The sequence below is a fragment of the Dermacentor variabilis genome, chromosome 4 (assembly GCF_050947875.1).
Source record: "Dermacentor variabilis isolate Ectoservices chromosome 4, ASM5094787v1, whole genome shotgun sequence".
In the NCBI taxonomy this organism is placed as follows: domain Eukaryota; kingdom Metazoa; phylum Arthropoda; class Arachnida; order Ixodida; family Ixodidae; genus Dermacentor; species Dermacentor variabilis.
This window is the reverse complement of record NC_134571.1, coordinates 137,658,738-137,685,076: the sequence shown is the minus strand read 5'-3', so window position 1 is coordinate 137,685,076 and position 26,339 is coordinate 137,658,738. Positions and strand designations below refer to the sequence as shown.

Below are 26,339 nucleotides of genomic sequence, written 5' to 3'. Positions count from 1 at the left end.
TGTGTCTCACTTTCAGGGAGGCACTCACATCATATATTACATTCACATGGGAACCCAAGAGTGAGTCACTATATCTATGGCCAAGATTGGTGGCAGCCATGGATAGGTTTCGCTTGCCGATGTCCTGACTTAAGTATGAAAAGTAAGACGCACTTACTGGTTCCCAGTGCACCTGCAATGAGTTAAGGTCGGGTGGGAAGGAAACAGAGAACAGAATTACTGTTGATGTGACCATGTGGATACACTGAAAATACAGTCAAGCCTAAATAGTGTTAAGGTTCGGCAAGAAATTACTGCTTTCATTGTTCTTCAATCTCCAAGACAAGTGAAAAAGCGCAAAAAAAGGTGAAAAATGTCAGCAAAATTTACGCAAGAACTGCAAGAAGCGTTAGTACTCGAGGCAGCAAACACACCTGCTTAGCAGTTAAAGGGATATTGAAATGATTTGGACGGTTTTCTACAAAGGTACTGAGTTGTTAGAGTGTTAGAGATGTGACCATGTGGATACACTGAAAATACAGTCAAGCATTGATCGACGCATCTAAGTGCTCTGCATAAAGCTTGTGATTTATTATAAGGTTTTAAAAATCTACATCGCTGCTGATCGCAGCACGCTGCTCGGCTGAATTTTCAGCCGCCCCTACCCATTTGACGTCCTTCCCCCAAATGAAGTCAGTAGGGCGAGCTATTTGACTGGCTACCAAGGGCATGTCATCGATAATTTTTTCCAACTTGACGGTGAACAAATGCTGTTCGTAATAGTTGGAATGTGAGTTAATTTGCTTCTATAAAAAGTAAGTAACAGAAAGAGCATGCACAAGAACAATTTCTCAGTACAGCAAGTGTCGTCTGCTTGTGTTACAACGTGCTTCGTTTTGACGAAAGCTCTGTGGTCAGTGTCAGTCTCAGTCTTTTTGCGAGCACCACGATTCACCTTTGTTGCATTGTGGGCTGCAAACGTAGCGACTGGCAGTATGTCAAGCTGTGACATCGTGTCCCTCTGCAAGGCAGCGGATCAGCAGAATGGCTCCAGCGCACCGGACTGTTGCTATCCGATCGGCACCAGGATTTGCTTGTTTGCTGCCGTCACTTTACCATAGGAGGATTACTACCACAATAGCGTTTCATGAGTACGATGTCGGGGTAAATGCAAGTGTAAAGGGACAGTGCCTGGCCGTTTGACCGTGCCGTTTCACGGGATGAGCAGAAGTACAAATGTGAATGGTCTGCATGGTGCAGCCACCTGGTGGCACAGTGCTCAACCAAACACAGTAGCAGCAACAAAGTGTATTCTTCTTTGCTGCTGGTGTAAATATTTCACAGGATCGCAATCAATAACATGTTTCTGTAAACGTTTAAAATGTTTTACACTTGGTTAGAGCAATATTAGCTTTTTGTTTGGCTGGCTAAGCTCTGCGCCACCAGGTGGCTGCACTGTGTAAACCGACCAGGGCACTTACGTACGTCTACACTAAAGTTCCTTCATCAGTTGGAGTTTATGCCTCCCCTGTTTCGTTGAAATGCCCAGCTCGCGTGTGGTTACCGGAATACCAGACATGTTCGGTGCTGCGACAGAATGCTTGCAACGCATGCTGCTTCAATAGCTCTCCCTTGTGGTCGACTGCCAAGCAGCTGCCGGAGAGTATGGAGAGGCTTTGCACACGTGCTCCTAAAGAACCGGAAGTCGACGACATGATGTGCCATCATAATGATGAGCCAGTGAAGGCGGAGCTTAGCCCCGATCACTCGGTGAATGAGTTGAAGAGAAAATGCATGGCTATGGAGGAGGGTAACTTGTAATCGTCTGTAGCTCTCTTAATATGAGACGTTTTACACAAATTGTGGTGTGAATGATTAACTTTAGCTGTACCCTACGAGTCTACAAAATTTGACCGAAGTGTTTCAGGGGTCCTCTAACTAAAGTGTTTAAAACCATGTCCATTAACCATACCTGCCAAGCCTGTGAACTTTAAAGTTCTTTGAAATCCAGTAAGCACGCCCCCCCGCCCCGCCCCCCATACAAACATTATTTTTGTTTTCAGTTTGCCCTAAGCACACTCCTTTTGTGAGATTCATACACACTTTATTAATGATGATTTACCTTAGCTGCAGCATTCAAGAAAGAACAAACTGATATGCAGCACAATTATTTTGAGATTAAGTAGAACCTTTGCAGCGACCTTACTCTTGTTGGTTTTGTATGCTCTAATATAAACTTGCTCGAAGCGAATATCCCTCTGGTGTCCGTTCACCATCAGAAGACTTCCAAAAGTAACTTTGGAGATTAATGAGCAAAGCTTTTCACAAATAGACTACTATTTCTGAAACTTTGAGGCAACGTTTGCAAAATTCGAGAGAGTTAGCAGGTATGTCGGTAACTCTTTCCCAGCGAATTGAACATCTAGATATACAAGTTCGCCTTAACCGCACATTGTTAGTTGAGCTACACTACACGTGTGTCTTTTCCATGTTGCATGTGACCTGGCGCCCCAAGAGAAGAAAGGGTATACAGTCGAACCCGGATATATCGAATTCGACGGGGAATGGAAAATAGTTCGATATAGCGAAAATTCAATATACAGATATAGGCCAAAAAAGCACTCGCGATCATAAAAAATTGTGGCTTACCGATTGGAACAGCCGCGAATCACATAGCATGTGCACACAATATGAAAGCGTTTATTTCACGAAAAAAAAAATCACTAATTTTGGGCTGCTTTTTCCTCTGGGAAATGAAGTTGAAAACACTAGTCTCAATCTTCTCGAGAGTGTCCAGGTGCAAGAGCCCAGTGCCTTCCATTTCACCGCAACAGCGCCGAATCAGGCTGAACGCTGACGCCAGTTCAGTGGCTGTGCATGGACGCGTTTCTTCGAAAACACAGTTGCCCTCGTCGTCGCTGGAATCGCCGTCTTGAACGCTAGCTATTCCGGCCACAATGTCCTCATCAGCGAGGTTGGCTACCGCTTGAACTTCGCTGTCAGCATTAATGAAGTCATCAACAGTAGCTTCGGACGGGACGGCGCCGGGAAAATGGGATAAGTCGTGAAACGCGTCCTCCTAGAACTCATCGTCATCTAAAGCTTCCGGGCATTCATCTCCGGCCACATCAAGGCCTGCCTTGCCGAAACAGTTGGCTACTGTGGCCTGCTTCACGTCGCCCCAAGCGCCGGTAATCATCTGGATCGCGCTGAGCAGGTCAATCTTGAGATCGGTTCCCATGCGGAGGTTTACGAGGAGCCGTTGAATAAGTCGATTCCGATAGCCTACCTTGAATGCCTTTACGATATCCTGGTTGAGGGGCTGCAGTCTCGCTGTGGTGTTCGGCGGGAGAAACTTCAGTTCAATGTGCTGCAGCTTGCAAGTCACTTGATGGACCGAACAGTTTTCTACCAGAAGGCAAACTCGGCGGCCCGACTTGCCCTACTCAGCGTCCCAAGCCTGCAGCCATTCAACAAAAAGTTGATGTCATCCAGGCCTTCCTATTACAGCCGTAGCGGACGGGAAGCTGTTTACAGTTGTTGAAGCAGTGTGGTGACTTGCTCTTCTCGATCACGAATGGCCGTAGCTTGCACGAGCCGTCCATGTTGGCTGCAAGCAGTACCGACACACGCACTTTGCTCATTTTAACGCCGTAACATGAGGTTCCACAAAAAGCGAGTGTCTTATTCGGCAACATTTGCCAAAAGAGACCAGTTTCGTCTGCACTGAAGATTTTTGCAGGCGAAAACTTCGCAGTGATCTTCAGCCACTCCTCAGAAAGCCACTGCTGCATCTCCTGGCTGCTGACAGCCCCAGGTGGAGGTGGTGGTGGTGGTGGTGATGTTGACGCAGGCGGGGTTAGCCTGGCATACATGGCCAGCAATTGTTCCGCCTGATCCTCCTTCCAGTTGAGATCAGGGGTGTGTCACCAGGTGTCGATGAGCACCGTGTCTTGCAGGAAGGCTATCAGCAGTCATTGCGCTCTCTTCCTGAATGCCGCGGGCCCTCCGGGGAAAACAGTGCCTTCAAGAGTCCTGTGCGTAAGACCACTCTTTTGTAGGTTGTCGACCATCGCTTTTCTTTCTGTGTCAAACTGCGGGCGTAGCCAAATGAAATGTTCGATGTCGCCAATGTCACCACAGAAAACACAGAGTGGGAAAGCACGAAGCCCAGTCTTGAATAACCAAGCTGGGGTGCACGCGAAGTCGGTCCTGATGCGGTATAAAAGTGTCGCTTGTTTGCGTGTAAATCCATGAGTCACACAGGATTCATGTCGATTCTTGTGCATCTCTCTAAAGTGAAGGCGGATTGCACCCTTAGAGTTTTTAAAAGCTTTTGGAGCTTTCACTTTTGGGACACATGTCAGCGCTAGGCGTGCAAGGGCGTCAGCTTCCTCATTTCCATCAATTCCTACGTGTGATGGAATCCGCTGAAACCTAAAGTTAAATCCTTTCGTCTGAAATGGCCTTTCCTACAATGCCACGGTGGTGTTTAAACCGTTGCAGCCATCCAGTGCCACCGCAAAAGTTCTCTTCGCCAAGAGCCGTAGCAAACCATTTGGCCTTTTCGATTAACATCGGGCCATCCACGGGACTATTTTTCGCTTGGATTTCAAGAAGCCACGTATAGAGTGCCTTCTGCACTTTGCCAAAAGCAGCAGGACGCACACGATATGCTTCCGAGTGACTTTTATCACCTGCTTTAAGCTTGATGTCCTGCTCATTTTTTAACAACGTACTTAAAGTACACCGCGGAATGCCGAATGCGTCTGCCACGGAGGACTTTTCTCCGTTCTCGACACGCTGGATTACCTCAAACTTTCTTGCAAAGTCCAGATTCTTCCTCTTTTTTATGTCCGCGTATGCCATAGCTCACCAGATGACCGCAATCATACATGCTACACACGGCACGTTGAAACACAGGTACACACAAGAAAACGCGCGATACGGAGATGGAGCAGTCCGAGCGAAGCCTGTTCATAGAATAAAGAACCAACGTTCGAGCGGCAGTTAGCGCGGCTGTGAAGGAACGACAAAGGGAAAAGAAAGAAGAGAGCGGAGAAAAAGATCAGTGGAATATGCCTTCGAAGGCGCTGTGGGTGCCGCTTCGCTATGCTTAGTTTTTTGAGCCCTCTCTGGCAGCGACCGTGCCGACCCCTCACTCTCTCTTCCTTTCTCCAGGAAGCGTGGCTTGGAAACGTCGCCGCGTCTCCGCACACTCTCTTCGTTGAGCTTCAATGGCCTTGCCCAATGCACACGCCGACGGTACAGGAGGAGCGAGAGAGCTCGCGCCGGTGGGGCACAAGAACAGGGGAAAGGCTCTGCATCTCCATCGCAAGGCGACGGCCGCGCATGTGCAGAGGAGGAGCCTGCTGACTGACTGCAGAAATTTTTCCCCTGAGGACCGGACACGAATGTCTTTGGGAAAAGTGCACCTTCCAGGGGCGCGGTGCGGCGCGGCGTTTGATATATCGAATGTCCGACGAAAATGGAATTCGATATACTGCGCAATTGTCCTATACTTTTACATAGTATTTTCAAGGGGGTAATCTGCGTGTTCGATATAGCCAATAATTCGAAATATGCGGGCTCGATATATCCGGATTCGACTGTACCGATGAATTATATCCAATTTTGAGAACAGCATGTCCTTGTATTACAAAGCATTTTTTCGAAATGGCACTATTGTCTGGTGATTTTCGTTGATTGGAACTGGTTTCTGAAAGTACAGGAGCAAATCCTACTTTGTAATCAGTTTCTCATGGCATTTTTACAAGGCCTTGCTCTGGAACAATTATATTCAGAACCATCTCTTTGGCCTTTACCGTATTTACACGACTGTAAGTTGACTCGAGTGTAAGTCGACCCCCCCATATCGTGTGACAGAAAAAAAAAAAAAGGAAGAGCATACCCGAGGGTGCATTCCATAACGAAAATTTATTAGTATGTGGCATGGTCAGTGGACTACTTGTCTTCGCTAGTGCTGCAATCGTCATCGCTGCTTTGGTCCCACAGTGTGTCGCCGTCCAGCGAAATTCCACATTTGACAAAAGACCGCACTATGACATCTTGTGGAACAGTAGGCCACGCCGAATGCACCCAACCACATGCAGCCGTCAGGGAGGCTCTTTTGAGAGATCCGGTTGGCGTAAGTTCCCGGTCTTCTGCCGCCAGCCACTCGTTGTACTTACGGCAGAGCAGGTCTTTAAAGGCAAAGATCCAGGCTTGTTTCATGACCATGTCGCACTTCACTGGTAGGGACCGATCACGCACTTCAGCGACGTACTCTACAAGCTTCACCTACAGCTCCGGAAAGCGTCCCGATTTCGGCCTGTGAGAAATTTTTCACTTGCCGTCACAGGTGAAAATTTTGCTTCACTGCAGTCGCCACTGTTCCACTAACTGTTCGGAAACATCGAACTTGTGGTCTGCTGCGCAGCGATTTCTTTCTTCGGCGTAAAGGACGGCAGCCCTCTTGAACGCTGCTGTGAATGAGGGCCAAATGTTTAGTGGTCCTGGAGCACTCATGACGACTGAGGAAGCATGGAAGTAGCTCGTAGCTGGCAGTCGAGTCAAACGCATCAAACTAAAAGCTACCATTGAGCTACCATATAAGCTACAGGGAAATAGAAACATGTGCGCGGCGTCTGCTCTTCTATGAACTTCCTTGCAAGCGCCATGGTTTTGGGGGTGCCGCCGCGAATGGAACAGCGGCACTTCCATCAACTATCGACACCCCCCATGAGTGTTGCCTGCGCTTTAAAACCCTAAAAAATGTTGATAAACCCTTCCAAAAAGCGAACAAACGCACCGGGTAGTGAAAACTACGGGTAGGGCCATAGAGCAAACATGAAATTATAACTACGTTGCAGCTCCCCTGATATCTTGTTGGTCTTGCATTTTTTTGGCAGTGCCATGTTTTGGTTTTGATTGCAAGACGACCCCCCCCCCCCACTTCAGATTTTCCAATTTTAAAGAATAGGTCGACTTACAATCGTGTAAATACGGCACTTTGCGCATATGTTTGTTTGGCTCAATAAAAAACAATCAGTATATTTAGATCGTTTTTCCAGAAACTGCATGGTAGTGGAAAAGTTATCTGCAAGAATATCATAATGTGTAAAAAGCTACAAGCAGCTACAAGCAGTGAGATAACTAGTAGTGCAGTCTAGAAATTCCTGCTGGTAATTGGCTAAGCTGCTTTTTACTTTCTTAACTGTTGCAAGGGTGGACACAAGAATTACTGCACTTCAGTTTGCGGCTTTGGCCAGCAGTAGTGGTGCGTAAATTTTTTCCAGCCACTAAGCAAAGGCAAGTACATATTCTTAGAGATGGTGCAACTGCAGATTCACACGGGGTGTTGCAAGCCAAGCCAAGTGAAGAAAGAGAGAGCCCACATCAGAAAGGTGAAAACAGTGCGAGAAACGTGGATTGGGTTAAAGAATGATGAAACTCAAGCGCTGTTTTGCGTCATCATTTAACTCGGTTCACATGTCTTATGCTTTGTCAGAAGACCCCCACCACCATCACTACCCGGCTATCCCAAAGCGGGGCCCCTAATGACAGTGTCGGTTGCTTTGCTGTCTGCTGCACCCACTGGGCACAGTAAAGTGACCTGCACTTTTATCTTAACAATACAGGAAAGATATTGTGCTTACCATTGCCCAAATATCACCAAAAAATTACATTTGAGGGCCTCGATCATCAAATATATCACATTTGGCGTTGTTACTTGCCTAGTTGCTTAAGAACAAAAACATGCCAAGTTGCCTTTGTCCATGCCCCCTACGGTGGCCACATAACAGCTCTGAAGGTAACGGACACCAATCTAGAAGGCTGCAATTCGCTGTACCACACGTGGTGTACATATGTGCTGACATCATGGCCACCATTTTTTGGACACTGCTATGATGAGGGGTGCAAAAGAAAACAGCAATCACTTTTTGCCTTGACAAACCAGGCAAGGAACAGTGCCAAGCGTTACTTTGAACGATCCGTACCATAAAATGTATTCTTATTGCAAAATTTAAACACCGGGAAGGCAGCAACAAGTGCAAAATAATTTGAAAACTTCCTGTGATAACGCAGGCCACAGTATGGACGTAGTGAATAATGGTGCCACACAGCAGATACCGAAAGGAGGCTGCATGCAACATGGTAGCTTAAACTGAACATTCTCCCAATTTTGGAGGCCAAGCTGCGCATGACCAATCTTTGTTGTCTGCTGCGGTGGGGTGGCATGCATGATGAAACTTGCCCAATTGGGCACTGCCACCAATCAGAATTGGTCACTTAATCTGGCAACCTGGAGTGTAGCTTCACGGTTTTCTCTCTCCTCATTTTTTGCTTTTCTATGGTGTATAAGTTGAGGGTGCGGCTGTTACATGAGTGCAAATCCCCACTCCAGTGTATACGGTAGATGTGCATTAAACAGTCTATAATATATTGCAGTGTTTTTGACATGCTGGAGCGATTTTTCAGTTGCGAGTAGTTCAGCAAACAAATAACTAATTAATCACCCCACCAATTAAGTGTTTACTCAAATAAAGTTTCATTGTTTCTTTTTGTAAAAATGGCCAGGAATAAAGGTGAACAGGTCATTCTAGTTTTTCTTCCCTCGTAAAACTATGTTTAGGCTTTACAGGGTTAAGCACGAGCGATCAACCAAAGGCCATTGGCCAACAATGCATTAATTTCTCTGCCATTGGCACAGGGAAGATAAGCATAGGTTTGCCAGCTGTTGTGTTCTACAACTTCATGTTTTGTACGGCCCCTGGCTTCCTTGTTTTGATTAAAATTAAATTATGGGGTTTTATGTGCCAAAACCACTTTCTGATTATGAGGCACGTCGTAGTGGAGGACTCCGGAAATTTCGACCACCTGGGGTTCTTTAACGTGCACCTAAATCTAAGTACATGGGTGTTTTCGTATTTTGCCCCTCATCAAAATGCGGCCGCCATGGCCAGGATTCGATCCCGCGACCTCGTGCTCAGCAGCCCAACACCATAGCCACTGAGCAGTCCTTGTTTTAACCCATGCCTTAGATTAGCTTGGATTTTGTGCTAGCCATAAGACACTGAAATTGTATTACAGCATTATCTTTCATCAGCTTATCCTGTAGCATCACAGAACTTCCCAAATTGCTCACATTTGAACTAACATCCCACTTTGCCCCACTGCCTGTACAAGGCACCGACCTCTAGCTAAGCGTTCGTATATTCTTCTAGGCTGTACCCCCAACATTCTTGTGGTGTTTTGATTTGATTTGAATGTGTTCCTTTAGCTTGGTGTACTGAAACTTCCTCAAGAGGTGTCTTTAGGTTGTTTTTGAGCCTCAGAGCTCATTTACCTGCCTCTGTTCCTTACTGAAACCATCACAAACTACTATTTCCTGCCTTCGGCACCATGTTTACGCTTTAAAACTGTGCCAAAGCATGAGCAATGGGAGGAAGGTGCGAGGAACATAATGTTCAGAAAAATGGCAGATGACTGTTGCTCAGTAAGTCAACTGCAGGCCCAATACCTCCCCTAGCCTCCACTTCATCAACATCCTGCACACAACTTCCTACTGCAACAGGTGTCCGTACAACAGCGTCTCCGACATTCAACTTAATTTTCTCAACGCTAAAATAAAATGTCAGCATCCACTGGCCAGATACCCCTCCTATTACTCTCCTATCCAAACCTTATAACAGTGGGAGGTTTTGCTGCATAACGGATGCCCAGGGGTCCAGCAAATGCAGGTACATTGGGGCCTCAGATTTGGCAGGAGCTATTGGGGCCCTGGACTAAGGACCTCACCCAAATCTTTCTTTTAAGTCTTCAATAAAAGTTTTGTATCTCTCTCTGGAATACAAGCGTGAGGTCACAGAGGCCAAGGCCACACCGCTCACCATCTTTGTCTTGGACTGCTGCTGCTTGCGGTGCGTATCGATGACCTGCTTGACGGCCCCATAGAGGCTCTCCTGGTCGTTGGCCACCATGCCCATGAACAGGTTCTTCTCTGACATGTACACCACTAGCATGAGCTTGATGTCAGCTGGCGGGCTCGCAAAGTGCACCAGGCCGAGCCAAGCCGAGGTCATGAAGCGTGACAGCTTGAGGAGGTGCTCGTTTGGCTCGAAGGAGAGCACCACGCAGCGCGATGCGTTTTTTACCGCCAGCACCACGTTCATCAGCATCGACCGTGGCATCAGCTGCAGGGTCAGCTTTGGCGGCCACTTGTCCGCGCACCTGCATTGGGCCACGGAGACATTTTTATTCTTTAGTTTTGAAAACCACCTTTCGAAGAAAGAAAGATATGCCGTTGCTGCTGAACGTGCACCATTTTCACGAATATGACAATGAAAAATGCGTTTATTTGACAATACACGAGTACACAATTTGTCATGTTGCCAAGACGAAAAGTGATGACGTGAGTCATCTGACTTGGCCTCCAGCACACCATGTGCAACTTGGACATAGGCAAAGTAAAAGTAACAGGTTGTTGACAAGCAGACAGCTTTATACAGTACAAACTTCAGCATACTACAAGATAGATAATGTAAGTTTCATAATAAGATATATATACAGTGAAATCCCAATATTTCAAAATCTCTTAACTTGAATAAATGAATAATTCAAACTTAGCCTGGAACTGCCCCTTGCATACTGAGCCCAAGTACAGTACAACCTCATTATAACGAACTTGCATCCAACACAAAGAATACCTTTGTTATATCTGATATTCGTTATAGGGATAACGAATATCAGATATAACATCATATATGTTCACATATATGTTCATTACATGCTAATATAGGCATGAAACATTTAGCTGAAACATTTGTTATACAGCAGACTTCCATTAGTTCGACTCAAGATATCTTGTTTCTCATTTGATTAGCTCCCATTCAAAGGCCCCGGCCAGTACGCAAGCATATATATGGGCCTTCACTGGACCGTTTTGAACTTGACCAGTCAGTCCTAGGAAGGTTTTCAAGCAAAAATTGTAGCTCGTCATGTTTGACTGGGGTATTTATGGGATTCTAATGCACACTTCCTCTTTTTCATGAAAAATGGGCCGAAAATAGCTTCATGATCCGTCAGCACAACAAACTTGACACGGACGAAAAAAGAAGAGACGATCTCAGGTGCTTGCAATAGTTTGCATTTTGTAATAGTTTGCACTTTGCAATAGCTTGCAAATAGCTTGCGTGGTGGAATCAGATACAAAACAATAACCGCCGTTGCGGTGTTCATATGCTTTACTGCATAACATCCGTGTATTTAGGCAAAGCTGACTTTACGAGACAGTGCGGCGAAGCTGACTTTAGGAAACCGGCCATCATTGTGCTACACATGTTAGACCCTTCCTCATATGCCTCTCTAAAAGATTGGGTGCGCGTTTACTTTGTTTAGAAGCTTCAATGTCATTTCTAAATTAGTTTTCCACTTTGGAAGCACAGAAAGTAGGTGCGGGCTTGATCTGAGGGCATGTTAGATTCGGGCAAATGCAGTGAACGCTCGTAAGGATGCACTCAGTTAAGCCGAATTCTCACATACAACGAACAACAGGGGAACGTTTGTTTGGTTTTCCATACACCCAATGCAAACAAAGAATCTGCTTAAAGGGCCCCTCACCAGGCCCCATAGCAAATTTTGGTTATATGATGGAAGTTGTTAAATGTCCTCTAGGTAGTGTTTTGCCACAAAAGGTTTTCAAATCGGCTCATTATTAGCTGAGATAGAAATATTTCAGTGCCGCAAACCCATGATTTCAGCAGGCGAGCTCCAGTGCCAAGCAAAACACTCTCTCCACTTGGCCCGTCTAGCCTCCGCAAACAAAATTCCTTCCCTGTGTTCTCCAAAACTGGACCTCGAGGATCATGTGACGCATACATCTGGGCCCTGCTTTCATTTTTTTTTCTCCGCGCTTTTCTGCAGAGCGGCACACTTCCACTGACGGCACCGCGTGCGAGCTGTTTTGGTGGTCTAATTTCGTGCAGTGCACGAGGACACCTGACTAGCGCTATAAGTCAGTGCTACACGAATACTGAGGCAGACATAAGTGAATCACAGAGCATGATCCCATGCTGGAAAATGGCAGAGAATGACATAGTTTCGGTGTCTGTGTGCGTGACTGCATGACAGTGGGGACAAGCAGACGAAACGGAAGTACATATTTCTTGCTGTGGTGCAAAGTAAAACAAAAACATGCAGAGAGTTGGTTTGTGTGTTTTACTGTGTCTCTAAGCTTTAATTTGTCAATTCAAGCAGCAGACCACACATATAACAGATGTTGCCATGAATAATTCTCAAAGTCACGTATCTCAATGAATGACGTCAAACTGCAAACACGAGTACGTAGGTGCAGGAACATGTGTACGTCACCGTCTGGCTTGGAGCAAGGTCACCATGAGGGAAAGGGAAACAGCGTTAGGATTGAAATTTCAGACCTTTCCGCGGCACATAGCAATGTAATACTTTGCAAACACGATCGTTAGCGTGCATTGTATGCTCTGCGCTTGTCAGCTCAAAATGGCCAGACCTGGTGAGGGGCCCCTTGAAGACAGTCTGTGGCAGATAGCACAATTCTCGTTCATGAGCTGGTGTACTCGAAGAGGCGGACATTACTTCAACAAAAAAAAAAAAAAAAGAAAACTGAAATGCATAATCAAATAATTAACAAAAAATTGCTGATTATCTTTCTGACCATTACTGCTATCGATCCTGGAGGCTAGGTCACCTCGATGCGCCACGCCCGGGGATGCACGGATGCAGGCACCCTAATGGAGGCTTATGGTGCACATTGCCCTTGGACAGAGGCGAAAGCAAGAGGAGGAAACAAAAAAGTTAGTGACGTTTCACTTTGTGAACGCAGGCGACGTGCAAGCGTATGGGTGCTATTAGCCCCGAGAACTACAGCGGTGCTGCGAGCGCCGCTCGCATGACGTCAGGGCATGGACTTGCGCTTGTCGTCTGCTGCAGTATGGGCAGTGTCTGGACGCTTTCTGCAGTGTTTTCGTTTGCTCACCCTCATTCTCTCTGCTTGTATACTTATAGCAGTTGTCTCAAATATATTTTTACGTCGTCTTCGTTCGCGAGAATTTATTCGAAGAGCTTATTTCTTAGACAACAATGTAGCTCTCAAAGGCAACGCTACAGTGCCAGCTAAAGAGCACAGAACAGCCTAGTGTGGCTTTTTCATGCATGGATCGACAACCGCAAGAACATAGCATATAAGAATTCAGTTATGATACCATACCTGCCGTGGTGCAACAAGTATGTCCCAAATGCTGGCTATATACGCCTTCTACAACAGATATCTTGATTTTAATCTGCTAAAACACGTTTGCTCACGAGGAGTAGTTCATGGTATAATATCGAATTTTTGCATTTATTCACAGAAATGCTCGGCAGTAACACGAGGACTTAAATAACACTGCAGTTTAGATTCTACAAGCACCACTTGCTGTTTTACCTGCTTCTCAAAATTAGGCGGTTCTTCACGTGTGTAATGGTGGTAATTTGAAGTAAAGCTAATGAAGGCTTACAGCCATTTGCAGAATACGAAAAGGAATGCATCAATATATATTCCCTTTTCCGTGCTACATGTTCAACTCACTTGAAAAATTTACTGGCGCTTGTTGCTTGAGGAATATACAGGACGAATCTGTTTGATGATCTGACACAGGCTGCTTGGCCGAAATCTTTTAGTGAAATATGCCTTTTGGACCATTTGGCTGCAGCCAGAAAGAAGCTGAAGGGTCAATCATTAGCGGTGTGGGACATACTGAAGATATCATAATTCCCCAGTGGACGGTCAAAAATGACGTGAAATATGCAAGGCTTGTGGTGTTTTGTTTATGAAGGTTCATGAGGTTCTTTTATATGTATTGACGAAGCGAATAGTTCTCAGTTTGTATAGTTAATTAACACTGGTTCGAGATATGGTGAGGCAGAAGGTGCTTGAGTTTTTCTCTTCTAGGCACCCTAAGCTGCGTCGTAGTACCTTGAGCATCAATTTAGGCATTGCAATTGGCGCTGTAAAAAATTGCTTCATGGTTTGAATTCGAAATTATAATCACCTAATGGGTTTCGCGAACAATGCACGCCTTGCCATAACGAAAGTCTGTTCTACCATTCGGCGAGGGGGTGTGCCAAGTTGTTAATAAAGGCTACTGAGGGCCACCATGGAACTTGTCATCGCTTGCAATTTATTGACTCTCTATCTTAACCATGAAACTTTTCTTTCAGGTGACTGCTACTATGGCTATGTAAATACTCTACACGATGCGCCGTCGTGCTAGCAGCCATGAGCAATTCGTTTTTTTGGAGGCCTGTTTCAGAGAGCGATGAAAGTAGCAGCGAACTTTTTGATAAAGGAATACATGCCTAACTCTTTCTTTTATGCATTAATAAAGTGGCCGCATTTGAGAAGAACAACTCACCAGGGTAATAAGAATAACGATAACAGCTTTGCTGGGCAGTGCACTTCTAACACAGATAACATGTTGACACCAATTACCAAGATTTTTCTTCCATGTAAAATGCAATGTCTCTCATAGCTAAATACTAAGGGAATGTTAAGTGTTTAGCGAAGCATCATACACAACTTTGCATGTTGAAACTTCCGACATTCTTTTTAGGCAAAATTTATGGACAGACACGGCACATATATGCATTGTAAAACCAGTAGACCCCTTCAATGCTACATAGCTTCTGATATCCAAGCTGCAAATTTTCTCGACTCACGCGCTTTGAAGAAGAAACTGTGGTTCAGGCATGGCAGCAGAGGCACATACCCAGGATTCTTTTCTTTTTTTTTTTTCGGGGGGGGGGGGGGTTTAACCCATGGTTACTTCTCTATGCAAATAAGGGGGGGGGTACCTTTACTGATACAAATCTGAATAATGCCCAGCATTCACCATAAAGATGTGCAAACCTGCAAAATAGAAATGAAATAAGGTGTATCTCACAGGTACGCCAGTAAGATAAGCCTCTCCTTTGCTGGGAAAACAAAGAACCATATCAAATGGACACGTGCAGGAAAGATGCGCAGGAAGAACACTGTGACGAACAAGTAAACAAGTGAAAGTGTAAAATAAAGGTTTCTAGTAGCGTTTCTTGAATTACCTTTGGAAGAATTAAAGAGAAATATACATTTGCAGAACAATCACAGTTCTTTTGGATCCCTCATTTACTGCTCTACCAAGTTAAGTGCTAAATCCGACTCGTATTGTTATTTGGGAAGTTGCGTAATGATGTGTGGCTGTCAGTCCCATACAACTGCATAGAGCACAGGACACTGCGGTTCAAGATACACTACGCCCACCGCGGAAGGTTAGAAAAACACCCACATAAGCACAGCAGATAAGTGGCTATGTCAGGTGGCTCGACTGTTCACTGTAGAAGCATCGCTCAAAATGCACGGAAACATTTGCCACTTCCGGAGGCTTTTCTCTACTTCCTTTTTGAATAAAAAGATGTTGATTGATAAATATTTTTACGAACAATGGTTAAATTTGCTAATTTTTGCATTTAATTTTTGTTCGGCTGTTGCCTTTACTCTCTCCTTCAGTAGATCGCTTAATTTCTCAACTCCTTGCGACTCTTGTTTACAGTTGCAAATTTTGTACAAAAAGTGCTGTACAATTAGGGAAAAACCAGACGAGGTAACAGGTAACAGGTGACAGTCATATTGCTTATAGGTTTAACGGTTATCACAGGGTTTGATGATGGACACTGTTTGGCATTATTTGATTTCCCACCTTAGCTATCCCATATACCGAGTACAGTATATGGTCCCGAGGATTTGCCAGCATTGCAGCGAGCTGTCACTCAAGGAAATAATGAAGCAAAAGGAAAAGCTAAACACAACTGGCATTTTCTCCGTCTGAAGCTCATTCCACGAGCATACAGACCAGCAGACTACGAACCGAATCCCTTTCCTGGTCCCTGGATCAGTCTAAACAAAGAAGGTTGAACTAACTGCTACAATTGAACTAACTGATACAAATTTATCCAATGTTTGTTTACTATCACAGCCCTGCATTTGTAACCCTGTTTTGCAGTGATTATTTCTACTCATCTTTGCAGTATTCGTGCGTACAACTTTTTCACTGTGATGTATGTCCCCTTTACTCAATGCTCCTCATGGGGTCTGTAAGGTATCATGAAATAAATAACAAAGCAACAGTCATGCGCGTGATAGTTCACTAGATGGTGGCAACTGAACCCATCTCGAGTTTCTCGTGCGGGCACTGAATCGACGAGAAAACTGGCCTTCACACCCCAGGAGATGCCCATCACTACCGCCATCCAAAAGGAGTGAAAATGGCAGCAAAATCATGACCACCGAATAGCTGCCAAGTCTCAAGATTGATTTGGCGGCACTTTAGGAATGTGTGTGAGGAGTGGCGGCCTGGGTGGGAAGGGAGGAGGGGGGGAGGCGCCCCGGTAAGTGCCTGGCTCGAGCCACTCATACCCCAAGCATACGCAAAGGGAATGAGCGGCGTCATGGCCGTGACATCACTCGCAAGAGGGCGCCACTTCAAATTCTCGCTGCTAATAGCACACAAGAAGCTATCGTCCCTCGGTACACCTAGACTACAGAGAAAGAATAGTTTAGGAGGTGCAACTCGGCTCCTTTCCTCGTCGTCATAATCTCATGCAGGAGTGCGGCGGCGGACGTCGTGACAGCCCCCCCTGCTGAATGCTGGACACCTGACGTATGGTCACGTGACGGTTTGTCAAACCCTTCGAAGCGATGCAGAGGATCCATTTGACGCAGGGAGTGCTCTTGTCGTCTGGTCGTGCATGGCTGCTTGATGCCAGTGTGCCGTTCTTGCATCAGATTCAAGATACATGTATTTCTAGGTAGCAATAGCTCGAGTACACTAGCTGAACACGGTGCCTGTCGCTAAACGAGACGGGAACTATTACAACGTGCTCTCGCTAAGCTGGCTGGAGCGCCATGAGACCGAGGCTGACCAGTACCGCCCCATGGAGCAACAATGACTTTTTCGGCTGGTCAAGGATGACTGCACGGCACTTCCAAAGTCAGCGCAGTATTAATGCCTGCTGACCATTCCGCCAGGTAAATGCTTTTAGCAGACGTAGTCGCTCATTGCCAGTTCTCGATCCTCGCTTTCTATAGCTCTCGTCCACATTATTGCAGGCGTTCAAGGTCATTTGGAGCTTTGAAAGTTCTAGAATTCCGTACAGGACTTATATTCGCTGTTACAGTTTGGGACAAAGCATCTGCACCCCACTTTCGATAATCAGTGAACGCATATACAGTGAACACTTACATCGTCGAGAAGCAGTGGAGGAACTGAAGAACTTATGAAGGGATTATTCTGACTGCTCGAAGCGAGCGGCAGACTCTGCGCCACTCTGCTGTTTCATTTTTGCACGTCTGCCCAAACATGCTGCAGAAATATAATTAAATTTTGTTTTGCCGCACAATAGCTATGTACTGCACACTCTTATTGGTACTTTTTAAGGAGTGTGATAATAAAGTAGAACAAATTCTCGTTTTTCATTACGTCAAAATATTTGAGAAGCACCAAGTGCAGTATTCTATATGCGTAAGGTTATGGTTGCTGATTTGCTCTTTCTATACGCGCCTGGCTATGACAGAAGATCGTTTGATCTTTCAAGTGCGCTAGTTTCTTGCCTACTTCGTTTACCGTTTTGCCAATTATTCTTGAGGTCCCAAAATTTTTGAGGTCCCATCGAATTCGTCTTAAAGGGAATCGACTGTACTGCCGAAAGTGGTGTGTTTTACAGTTTTTTTTTTCTTCACCTTGCTTAATTCTGACCCGTTGGATAATTAGATAGATCTTACCGGTCCTATCAGGGTCAAATTAACAGAAGTCAACTGTACAACTAATCACGTCGAGTACTTTTTTTTGTAGCCACTGATCACCCCTCCCGTCAATTCCGAAGGACATTTTGTCGCTGAGCCGCCAACATGGTGCTCACTAATGTGAAGCACACTTGTTCAAAGTGACAGTAAGTGACAATGAAGTAAATATATCTGTCTGACCGAGGTGTAAGCCAAGTACTCGAGCAGAAGGCTGTGTGAAGCTACCATTAAGAGAACAGAAGTGAGGATGAGTACGCACACTTCGGGCTCGCCGTTGATGACGCTGGTGGAGATGTTGCACTGGAGAGTGTAGACATTGCGTTGGTTTCCCGGGATTTTGTCCTGGTACTCCACTTGGCCTTGCCACACTATTCGCCGCTCCTTCAGGCCCACTCCAGGACCTGCCTGTAGAAACAAGGCGATAGACAGATGAGCAGATTGTGACCGATAAAAAATGATTGACACACTTTGTTTACAACCGTAGCAAGCCAACAGATAATGAAGCAAGGGAAAGCACAGGGGAAATTGTTTGTTGTTTTATTTGAAATGTAGAAGTGGTAAGCAGAGGTGTGCGAATAATCGAATATACGAGTACGAATCGTACAGTGAATGCTCAAATCATTTCATTCGCAACTTGAATACCTACTATTTGATTTCTTGAATCTTCGGTATATCTGGCGAAAGACCCAGTGTGGTTGCCGCCTTAACACGTGCAACCTTTTCACAACGCGAGGTCTCTGTCGTTACAAGATTTATTGGTCAGCAAGGCCGATCAGAACGATAATGCAATGTGGACAGATGGAACGTTGACAAAAGCAGCATGTATTTTGGAAAGCGCAATATCATGTGTGAAGAATGTGCCAACTAGCCGTAGAAACACATGTAGACTGTATCGGAGCATTCTGTCTACACGTCGGTCTAGTGCACAGATGAACTTGGTCCACATGCACATAGTATGGTTGCCTATGGACCCAAACACGGCTTCAACAGCCAACAGGCCATTAGGCCTAATTTGTGCTGCTTCCTCAGGTGTTGGCAACTAAGGTACAGTGAAACCTCATTAAACCATTGTTGGCTGGAGCTCGGATAAAGTACATACTAAATGGTAGTACTGCTTAACCGAAATAGCATGATCATCCACTTACCTGTCAAAAATGGAACTCAGAGAGAGTGCAATAAAAGGGCGAAAACGTGCAGCATATAGACAGTAGACGAGCAAGACAGTTAATAGATGAGCAACTATTTACAGGTTATATTTACAACAGCAGTTGCAGCGCTGACTGGTTAGATTCACAGCGCGAGTCCAGTGCGTTCTTCCTCCTCTTTTCTCGAGTGATCGTGCCCACGCGCCTTGTTCAAACAATCAAATACCACACGCTTGTAGCATAATCCCCCGGCAGCAGAAGCGACGTCCCGGAGCGTCCAAATGCCATCAGTGGGAGGGTGATACTGCTTCAGTCATGTAATGAGCACGATATCACTGGACTGGGAAGCAGATGGGGCGTCAGGGGCGATCTTGTAGGTGACGAGAGTCTAGGCATGAAGCACTCGGTATGGGCCTGTGTAACGAGACAGCAGTTTTTCTGACAGGCCAACCTGATGTGACGGAGACCATAGAAACACCAAAGAACCAGACAGGAAGTGCACATCTCGGTGTCGCTGGTCGTACAAACGCCTTTGACTCTCTTGGGATTTCAGAAGGTGGTCACGGGCAATTTCCCTGGCGTGGGCACAGCGGGCGATGGTGTCAAGTGCATATTCACTGGTCAGTGCCGCATGAACAGGGAGGGTTGTGTCGAGGGGCAGTGCTGGTTCTCGGCCGAACAGAACGAAACATGGGGAATAACCGGCTGTGCTGTGGCGCGACGAATTATAAGGAAATGTGATGAACGGTAGAGCGAGGTCTCAGTCAGTGTAGTCTGAAGAGATATTTCGCGAGCAAGTCTGTGAGAGTGCGATTGAGTTGCTCCATGAGGCCATTTGCTTGCGGATGATATGACATGGATAGCTTGTGCCTTGTGGCACAGGACTACAGGATGTCCGCGATAACTTTTGATAGGAATGTCCGGCCACGGTCTGTGAGAAGTTGTCGCAGGGCTCCATCTAATAAAATCACGTCGTGTAGAAGAAAATCGGCGACATTTCCAACGCAGCTTGTAGGAAGCGCTCAGGTGATGGCGTAGCGTGTGGCGTAATCTGTGGTCACAGCGATCCACCTGTTCCCAGAGGTAGAAAGAGGAAAAGGGCCACGTAAGTCCAAACCAACCCGAAAGAATGGTTCTGCGGGAATGTCAAGTGGTTGAAGGTACCCAGCAGGGAGCGTCGATGGTGTCTTGCGTCGCTGGCATTTCTCCCACGCAGCTGCATATCTTTGAACGGAGCGAGCATGCCCTGGCCAAAAGAAGCGTCGGCGGATCCGGTCGTAGGTACGTGACACACCCAGGTGAGCGGCACTGGGGAGGTCGTGAAGTTCGTGGAGAACAGCCGAGCAAAGGTGTTTAGGGATGACAAGGAGTAATGCAGGGCCGTTGGGGGTGAACGTTGTGGCGGTAGCGTATGCCATCTTGAAGTGTGAATAAGCGAAGGGAACTGTCGGCAAGTGACGATTCCAGGCGATCGATGATACAGAAGGATGGGTCATGGCGCTGCTCGTTGGCGACATGGAGCAGTGGAAAAACAGAGAGAATACAGGCGTCGGTGTTAGTATCAGACGTAGAGGTCGCGTCTTCGACTGGGTGGCGGGAGAGGCAATCTGCGTCCTAGTGTTGGTATCCCGACTTGTAAGTCACTGTGTAGGGATATTGTAGTCGGAGGGCCTAACGAACGAGCCAGCCAGTAGGATCGATGAAAGCCAACAGAGCGCATGATGGTCTGTGATTACTGAGAAGGGCTTGCCGCATAAATATGGGCAGAACTTTGAAACAGCCCAGACGAGAGTAAGACATTCACGCTCGGTAATCAAATAGTTGCGCTATGCAGTTGTCAGGAGCTGGCTAGCGTAGGCTGTAACGCGGTCGTGTCCGTGTTGGCGTTACGATAAGACTGCGCCGATCCCATAACCACTGGCATCAGTTAGGACCTCTGTAGGTGCGGACAGGTCAAAGTGGGCCAAGACAGGTGGACTGGTGAGAATTGTGACAAGGCGCAAAAATGCGGCAGCCTGAGGGGAACCCCATGTAAAAGGCACGTCTTTCTTCAGAAGTTCAGTGAGTGGTCGAGCAATTGCTGTGAAATCTTTCATGAACCGTCAGAAATAAGAACAAAGCCCCACAAAACTCTGGACATCTTCGACAGACTGAGGTACAGGAAAAGCCGTTAGTGCTCGAACTTTCTCCGGGTCGCATTGTACTCCGGAAGCATCGACGAGATGGCCTAACACAGTTATCTGTCGGCGCCCGAAGTGGCACTTTGATGAGTTTAATTGGAGCCCAGCCTTGCGGAAGACGTCAAGGATAGCTGCGACGTGCTCAAGGTGCGTCTCAAATGTAGGAGAAAACACAAGGACGTCGTCGAGGTAACAAAGGCAAGTTGACCATTTGAAACCTTCCACATCAACATCATCCCACGTTGATGTTGATGTGGCTTCACGCGCAAACGCACAGGGCGCTTGGAGGCCGTTGTTCCGATCTCTGAGGCGTGTTGTTCTGCCGGGCCGCCCGATGGAGACGGCGCAGCGCCGTGTTTGCGCGACGAAAAGTTCAAACGCTACGTTTTAAACGATGCGTACGCAGTATGCTGGTACGGTTTATGCGGATACGAAACACATTATGTTCAATGGCTGCAGAGTCGAGGATTTGACTTTACTACTTTTAAAACGAAACTACTGTTTAAGCGGGTACGGTTTAACGAGGTTTTACTGTAGTGGTGCTGGGGAAGGCGATATCTCAAGAAGCGCTCTTCAGATTTGTATGTCGTTTTTTCTTTATTCTGTTCCTGAATGACTTTGCCAGGGGGTAACAGGCTTCTTTTTCTTAAAGCTGGTGCAGTTAACTTATAATAAGCAATTAATTTTTGATGAATGTGGTCATTACTGGCTACATCAAATTGAAAGTTGTCTTAAAATTTTTTGGAGGCGAAATTAAAGAAAAGGGCTCTTTAGCCCCCTGGGATATCTATCAAGGGATCATCACAGTGAATTTCAGCTTCCTACGATTTCCTGGTATTTCTCCAGGCTCTTCCTCAGGCATATACATGAACCACCTACCGTAAAAACCGAAATATAGGTCGAACTTTTTTTCAAAAAACCAACGCGAAAAGTCGACCCTCGACTTATATACCGGACATTGGCGGAAAAACTACGGAAGTCTTGCAACAATGGGCGGATGAAGTAAACAGCCGCCATCGCCATCAGCAGCAGCGCAGCGTGGCGTAGCGACATTGCAGCAGCGTCATTTTGCGTTTGCATTGTTTCACATTTTGTTTAAAAATGAGCGGAAGCCGACGGAAATTCACCGTCGCCTTCAAGAAAAAGGCGATCGAGTACGTGGAAGCTAACGGCAACCTGGCGGCACAGCGCGAATTTGGAGTGTCGGAAAAAAGCATTCACTACTGGCGGAAGCAGAAGCAGCTTTTGGTTGCTAGCAGCAATCAAAAGAAAACTTCATTTCGTGGGCGGACTGCAGCGTATCCAGAACTGAAAAACAAAGATGCGGATTTCGTCCGGGAGCTTCATGCAAGATCGCTGCCTGTGACTGCTGAATCCATCCGTTTTAAAGCGGTAGAGATCGCGCGCGCCTCTGGACTGACGAGGGTGCAATTCAAGGGCTCGCCATCCTGGGTGCGGCGTTTCATGAAGAGGAAGGGCTTTGCACTACGGCGCCGTACTTCTGTGTGCCAGAAACTGCCCGAAGAATTCGAGGACAAGCTAATCGAGTTTCAGCAATATGTAATTGCGCTTCGGCAGCAACGCGACTACATGATAGGACAGATAGGAAACGCCGACGAAACGCCAGTGTGGTTCGATATGCCCTCAAGCCGGACTGTTTCCGAGAAAGGAGCCAAGCAAATCAAGCATCTAACAACGGGCAACGAGCACTCGCGGTTCACTGTGATGCTCGCATGTACAGCTGATGGGAAGAAGCTGCCCCCTTTCATCATTTTTAAAAGAAAAACATTGCCGAAAGAGGAATTCCCACGCTACGTCATCGTCCGGGTTAATGAAAACGGTTTTATGAACGAGTCGTTGATGCTGGAGTGGGTCCGGCTCGTCTGGAAGCGGCGACCTGGTGCTCTCTTTGAGCGAGTGAACATGCTCGTTCTGGACTCATTTCGAGGCCACCTCACAGCCAACGTAAAGCGGGCCCTGTGCGACGGCAAGACGGACCTCGTGGTCATCCCTGGTGGACTGACATCTGTGCTGCAGCCACTAGACGTTGTGCTAAATAAGCCGTTTAAAGATAGAGTGCGCGAACTCTATAATGAATGGATGCTGGGCGATAACCCGACTACCCCCACCGGCCGCCTGCGACGTCCACCGCTTGCGACTGTTTGTGGCTGGGTGTCGTCGGCGTGGAAATCTCTCCCCGAAGAGATGGTGCGCAAGTCTTTCAGAAAATGCTGCATAAGCAACGTGCTGGACGGCACAGAGGACGATGCTCTATGGGACGTGGGCAGCGAGAAGCACTCGACATCGGACTCTAGTTCGGATGACTCTGATTCGGAGTAGCGCTTGCGCACTTTGTGTCCTTCTGTGTACTGCACACCCGGCCAATTTTTAACAGCATCGTGCGACCATCGACCCGCGTGTTTGTCAGCACCTTATCATCACGGCACGGAGCGACGAAATAGCGAAAGTAAGCGCATGTGTACAGTGGAATCTCGTTGATACGATTCTCACGGGCACCGAAAATAAAAACGTACAGTCGCCGACCGTTTATTCGGACCTCGCGGGGACTGCGAAAATGTCCGAATAAACAGGTGTCCGAAAAAGCAGATTATGAAAAAAAAAAAATGAAATCCTTTATTTCCACGCACTTATTCGGGCTCGGCAGTAGGCTTGAAGAAATCGTGAATGCGCCGTAGCACGCCGTTCCGTTTACGTGCAATCGGATAAGCCTGATCTCGGAGAGGGTCGTACGATCACTATAGGTGGCTGAAAGCACAGTCACTGCTTGTACACGCTCCGCATGCGACGGCAGCGTAGCACATGGTGCGTCATCTTCCGACTCAAGAGTCATCGTCCAGCGGTGCAGCAGAAATCTGACGAATGATCTCGCCGTCGTCGAGTTCTGCGCACGTCAGTACAGCTGTGTCGGCACCTGTGAAACTGTCAAATGATACGGTGTCCGGAGTCGCAATGCAACCACTGCGCAGGTCTCGGCACAACATTTTCCGCGTCAGTAGGGAGCACATCGGAAGGCGACAAATCTTAGGCCTCCCGGCACCCGCTTGCCGGCATTCCCCAGCGCAGTCTGTGCGGGCACTGTCGGCGCCATTAGACACTTGACGCGATGTTTCCGTATGCCGTGTTGGATCACCGAAACCTCGGCACAGCGCACAAAGCAAACACCACCGTGCCGAGACCAGTCGCACAAACGAAAAACGCGGCCTACTCGCAGCGTCGTGCGCGAAGAAACAAATCAGCTGCTGGATTGTCTTGACATGGCTTACTAAGCTGAAACCGGAACTGCTGTAGAGCCACTCTATCGAACCAGTAGAAACGATGATGATGAGCGGGGATTTCCAGTAGCGCCACTTCGTGGGGCAGCAAGGAGGCTCCGTTCAAAACAAAAATGGCGTTTAGCAAGTCGAGCCATGAGCCGGTCAGAGTCGGTGCATGGTGCTCTCGATCGAGTTCGCTCAAGGAGTGTCCGAAAAATCAGACGAGAGGTTGCAAGGTGTCCGAACTTTCGGCAGTTGTTATACATTATGGTTTATGGGGAGAATGGCGGTGCCGCGAAGCTGACCGAATAATCGGGCATGTCCGAATTTTCGGAGTCCGGAAAATCGGTCGGCGACTGTATTATCCAAAAATCGTATTATCCAAAACGGACTCCAAAAGATTGCGAATAATACATACTTGGCACAGAACTTGCTTTTATTAAAGCACTTTAAAATAATCCGTCACTTTGCGCTGCACTTTTTGCTTTTCGAGGTCCTGCAGCAAGCTTTTCTGGAACTCGTAAAAACGAGTAGCAGTTTCCTCGCTGAGCTCCGCAGACGCGACAAAGCCACGAAGCCCGTCCAAAGCTTCGAGAGCACCGTCAGTATTTAATGGCCGACGATCGCTGCTGCAATCTCCGGCGTCTTGGTTGTCATTGTCGTCGCTCTCCTCTTCAGCGGTAACAGCTGCAATGATGTCTTGGACGGTGCGCAATTCACATGTCGCCAGTTGGTCGTCCGCCGATACAAACTCTTCCGGAGACGCGTCGACATTGAGGTCACCCCAGTCCGGGATGTCAATCTCTGCGCCGTCATCTCCATTTTCCTCAGTATCGCCAGGTGCACAAAAAAAGCCACACTTCTTGAAGCAGTTGGCGATGGTGTCAGGTTTGACGCGATCCCATGATATCGCCAGAAAATGGATGGCATCAAGAAGATCCACCTTCAAGCTGGCATCTTTCCGGTCAATCTTGGCCAAAAAGCGTCTGATCAACAAGCTCCTAAAGTGAAATTTCATGTTTCTAATGATTCCTGCATCTAGGGGCTGCAAGTGGCTGGTGCAGTTGGGCGGCAGGAAAATTACTTTTACGTTTTGCAGCCACGAAGTATCGACAGGGTGAGCGGCACAATTGTCGAGAACCAGAAGAATTCTACGGTTCGCGGCACGCATCCGGGCATCCAGAAATGTGAGGAACTCTGTGAAAAGGGCTCCGGTCATCCATGCCTTCTTATTCGCTTTATAAATGACAGGAAGGCGTGGGTTACGCGAAAAGCAGCGTGGCTTCCAGTATTTGCCAATGACAGTAGGCTTGAGCTTCTCAGTTCCATCAGCGTTGCAGCACAACAATACGGTGACTCTTTCTTTGCTTTTTTTTCCGCCTTGACACGTCTCACCTTTTATGCTGAGACTTTTCTCGGGCTGAAGATTGATGAACAACCCAGCTTCATCTGCGTTGAACACGTCCCTTGGCTGGTACTGAGCAATCACCGCCGGCAGAGTCGAAAGCCAGTTGGAGACCTGATCTTGGTCGGCAGACTTCCCTTCGCCGGAAACGGTTTTATACGACAGGCCATGCCGTGTTTTAAAACGATGGAGCCACCCGCCCGAAGCTTTAAAATCTTCGATGCCCAACGAGAGTGCTATCTCATCAGCTCTCTCGCGAACAACTGTCCCGTCCACGTTCACGCCCGCCGCCCTTACTTCCCTGAACCATGCCAGAAGAACCTCTTCCATCTTGCCATGCTGGGCGCCCCTTGTTTGCTTCACGCCGGCGCCGAAGACTTGAATGTTCTTCTGAATTTCTTCTCGCTTGCCGACGATCGTGTTCAGCGTGGAGACAGGCAAACAAAGTTCGCGTGCCAGGTCGACACGTTTCTTCTGCGGATTTTCGTCGACTTTTGCTAG

At 47.1% G+C, this 26,339-nt stretch overlaps 1 protein-coding gene across 15 annotated transcripts in view; it reads right to left on the bottom strand.

Moving 5' to 3' along the window:
• LOC142579831 (mediator of RNA polymerase II transcription subunit 25-like) overlaps positions 1–26,339 on the bottom strand; it is a 125,936-nt gene that overhangs the window by 65,045 nt on the left and 34,552 nt on the right. For 13 of the 15 annotated variants that reach the window (XR_012827472.1, XM_075690419.1, XM_075690428.1 and 10 more), the window contains exons 13-15: positions 18,093–18,238; positions 9,873–10,212; positions 158–172 (exon numbers count right to left, since the gene is read on the bottom strand). Coding sequence is in view for 14 of the 15 variants with exons in the window: in XM_075690419.1 (XP_075546534.1) it covers positions 158–172; positions 9,873–10,212; positions 18,093–18,238 (501 nt within the window). In the remaining variant the exon portion in view is untranslated. The remainder of the gene's footprint in view (positions 1–157; positions 173–9,872; positions 10,213–18,092; positions 18,239–26,339) is intronic. The other 2 variants (XM_075690429.1, XM_075690431.1) reach the window with 1 other exon arrangement.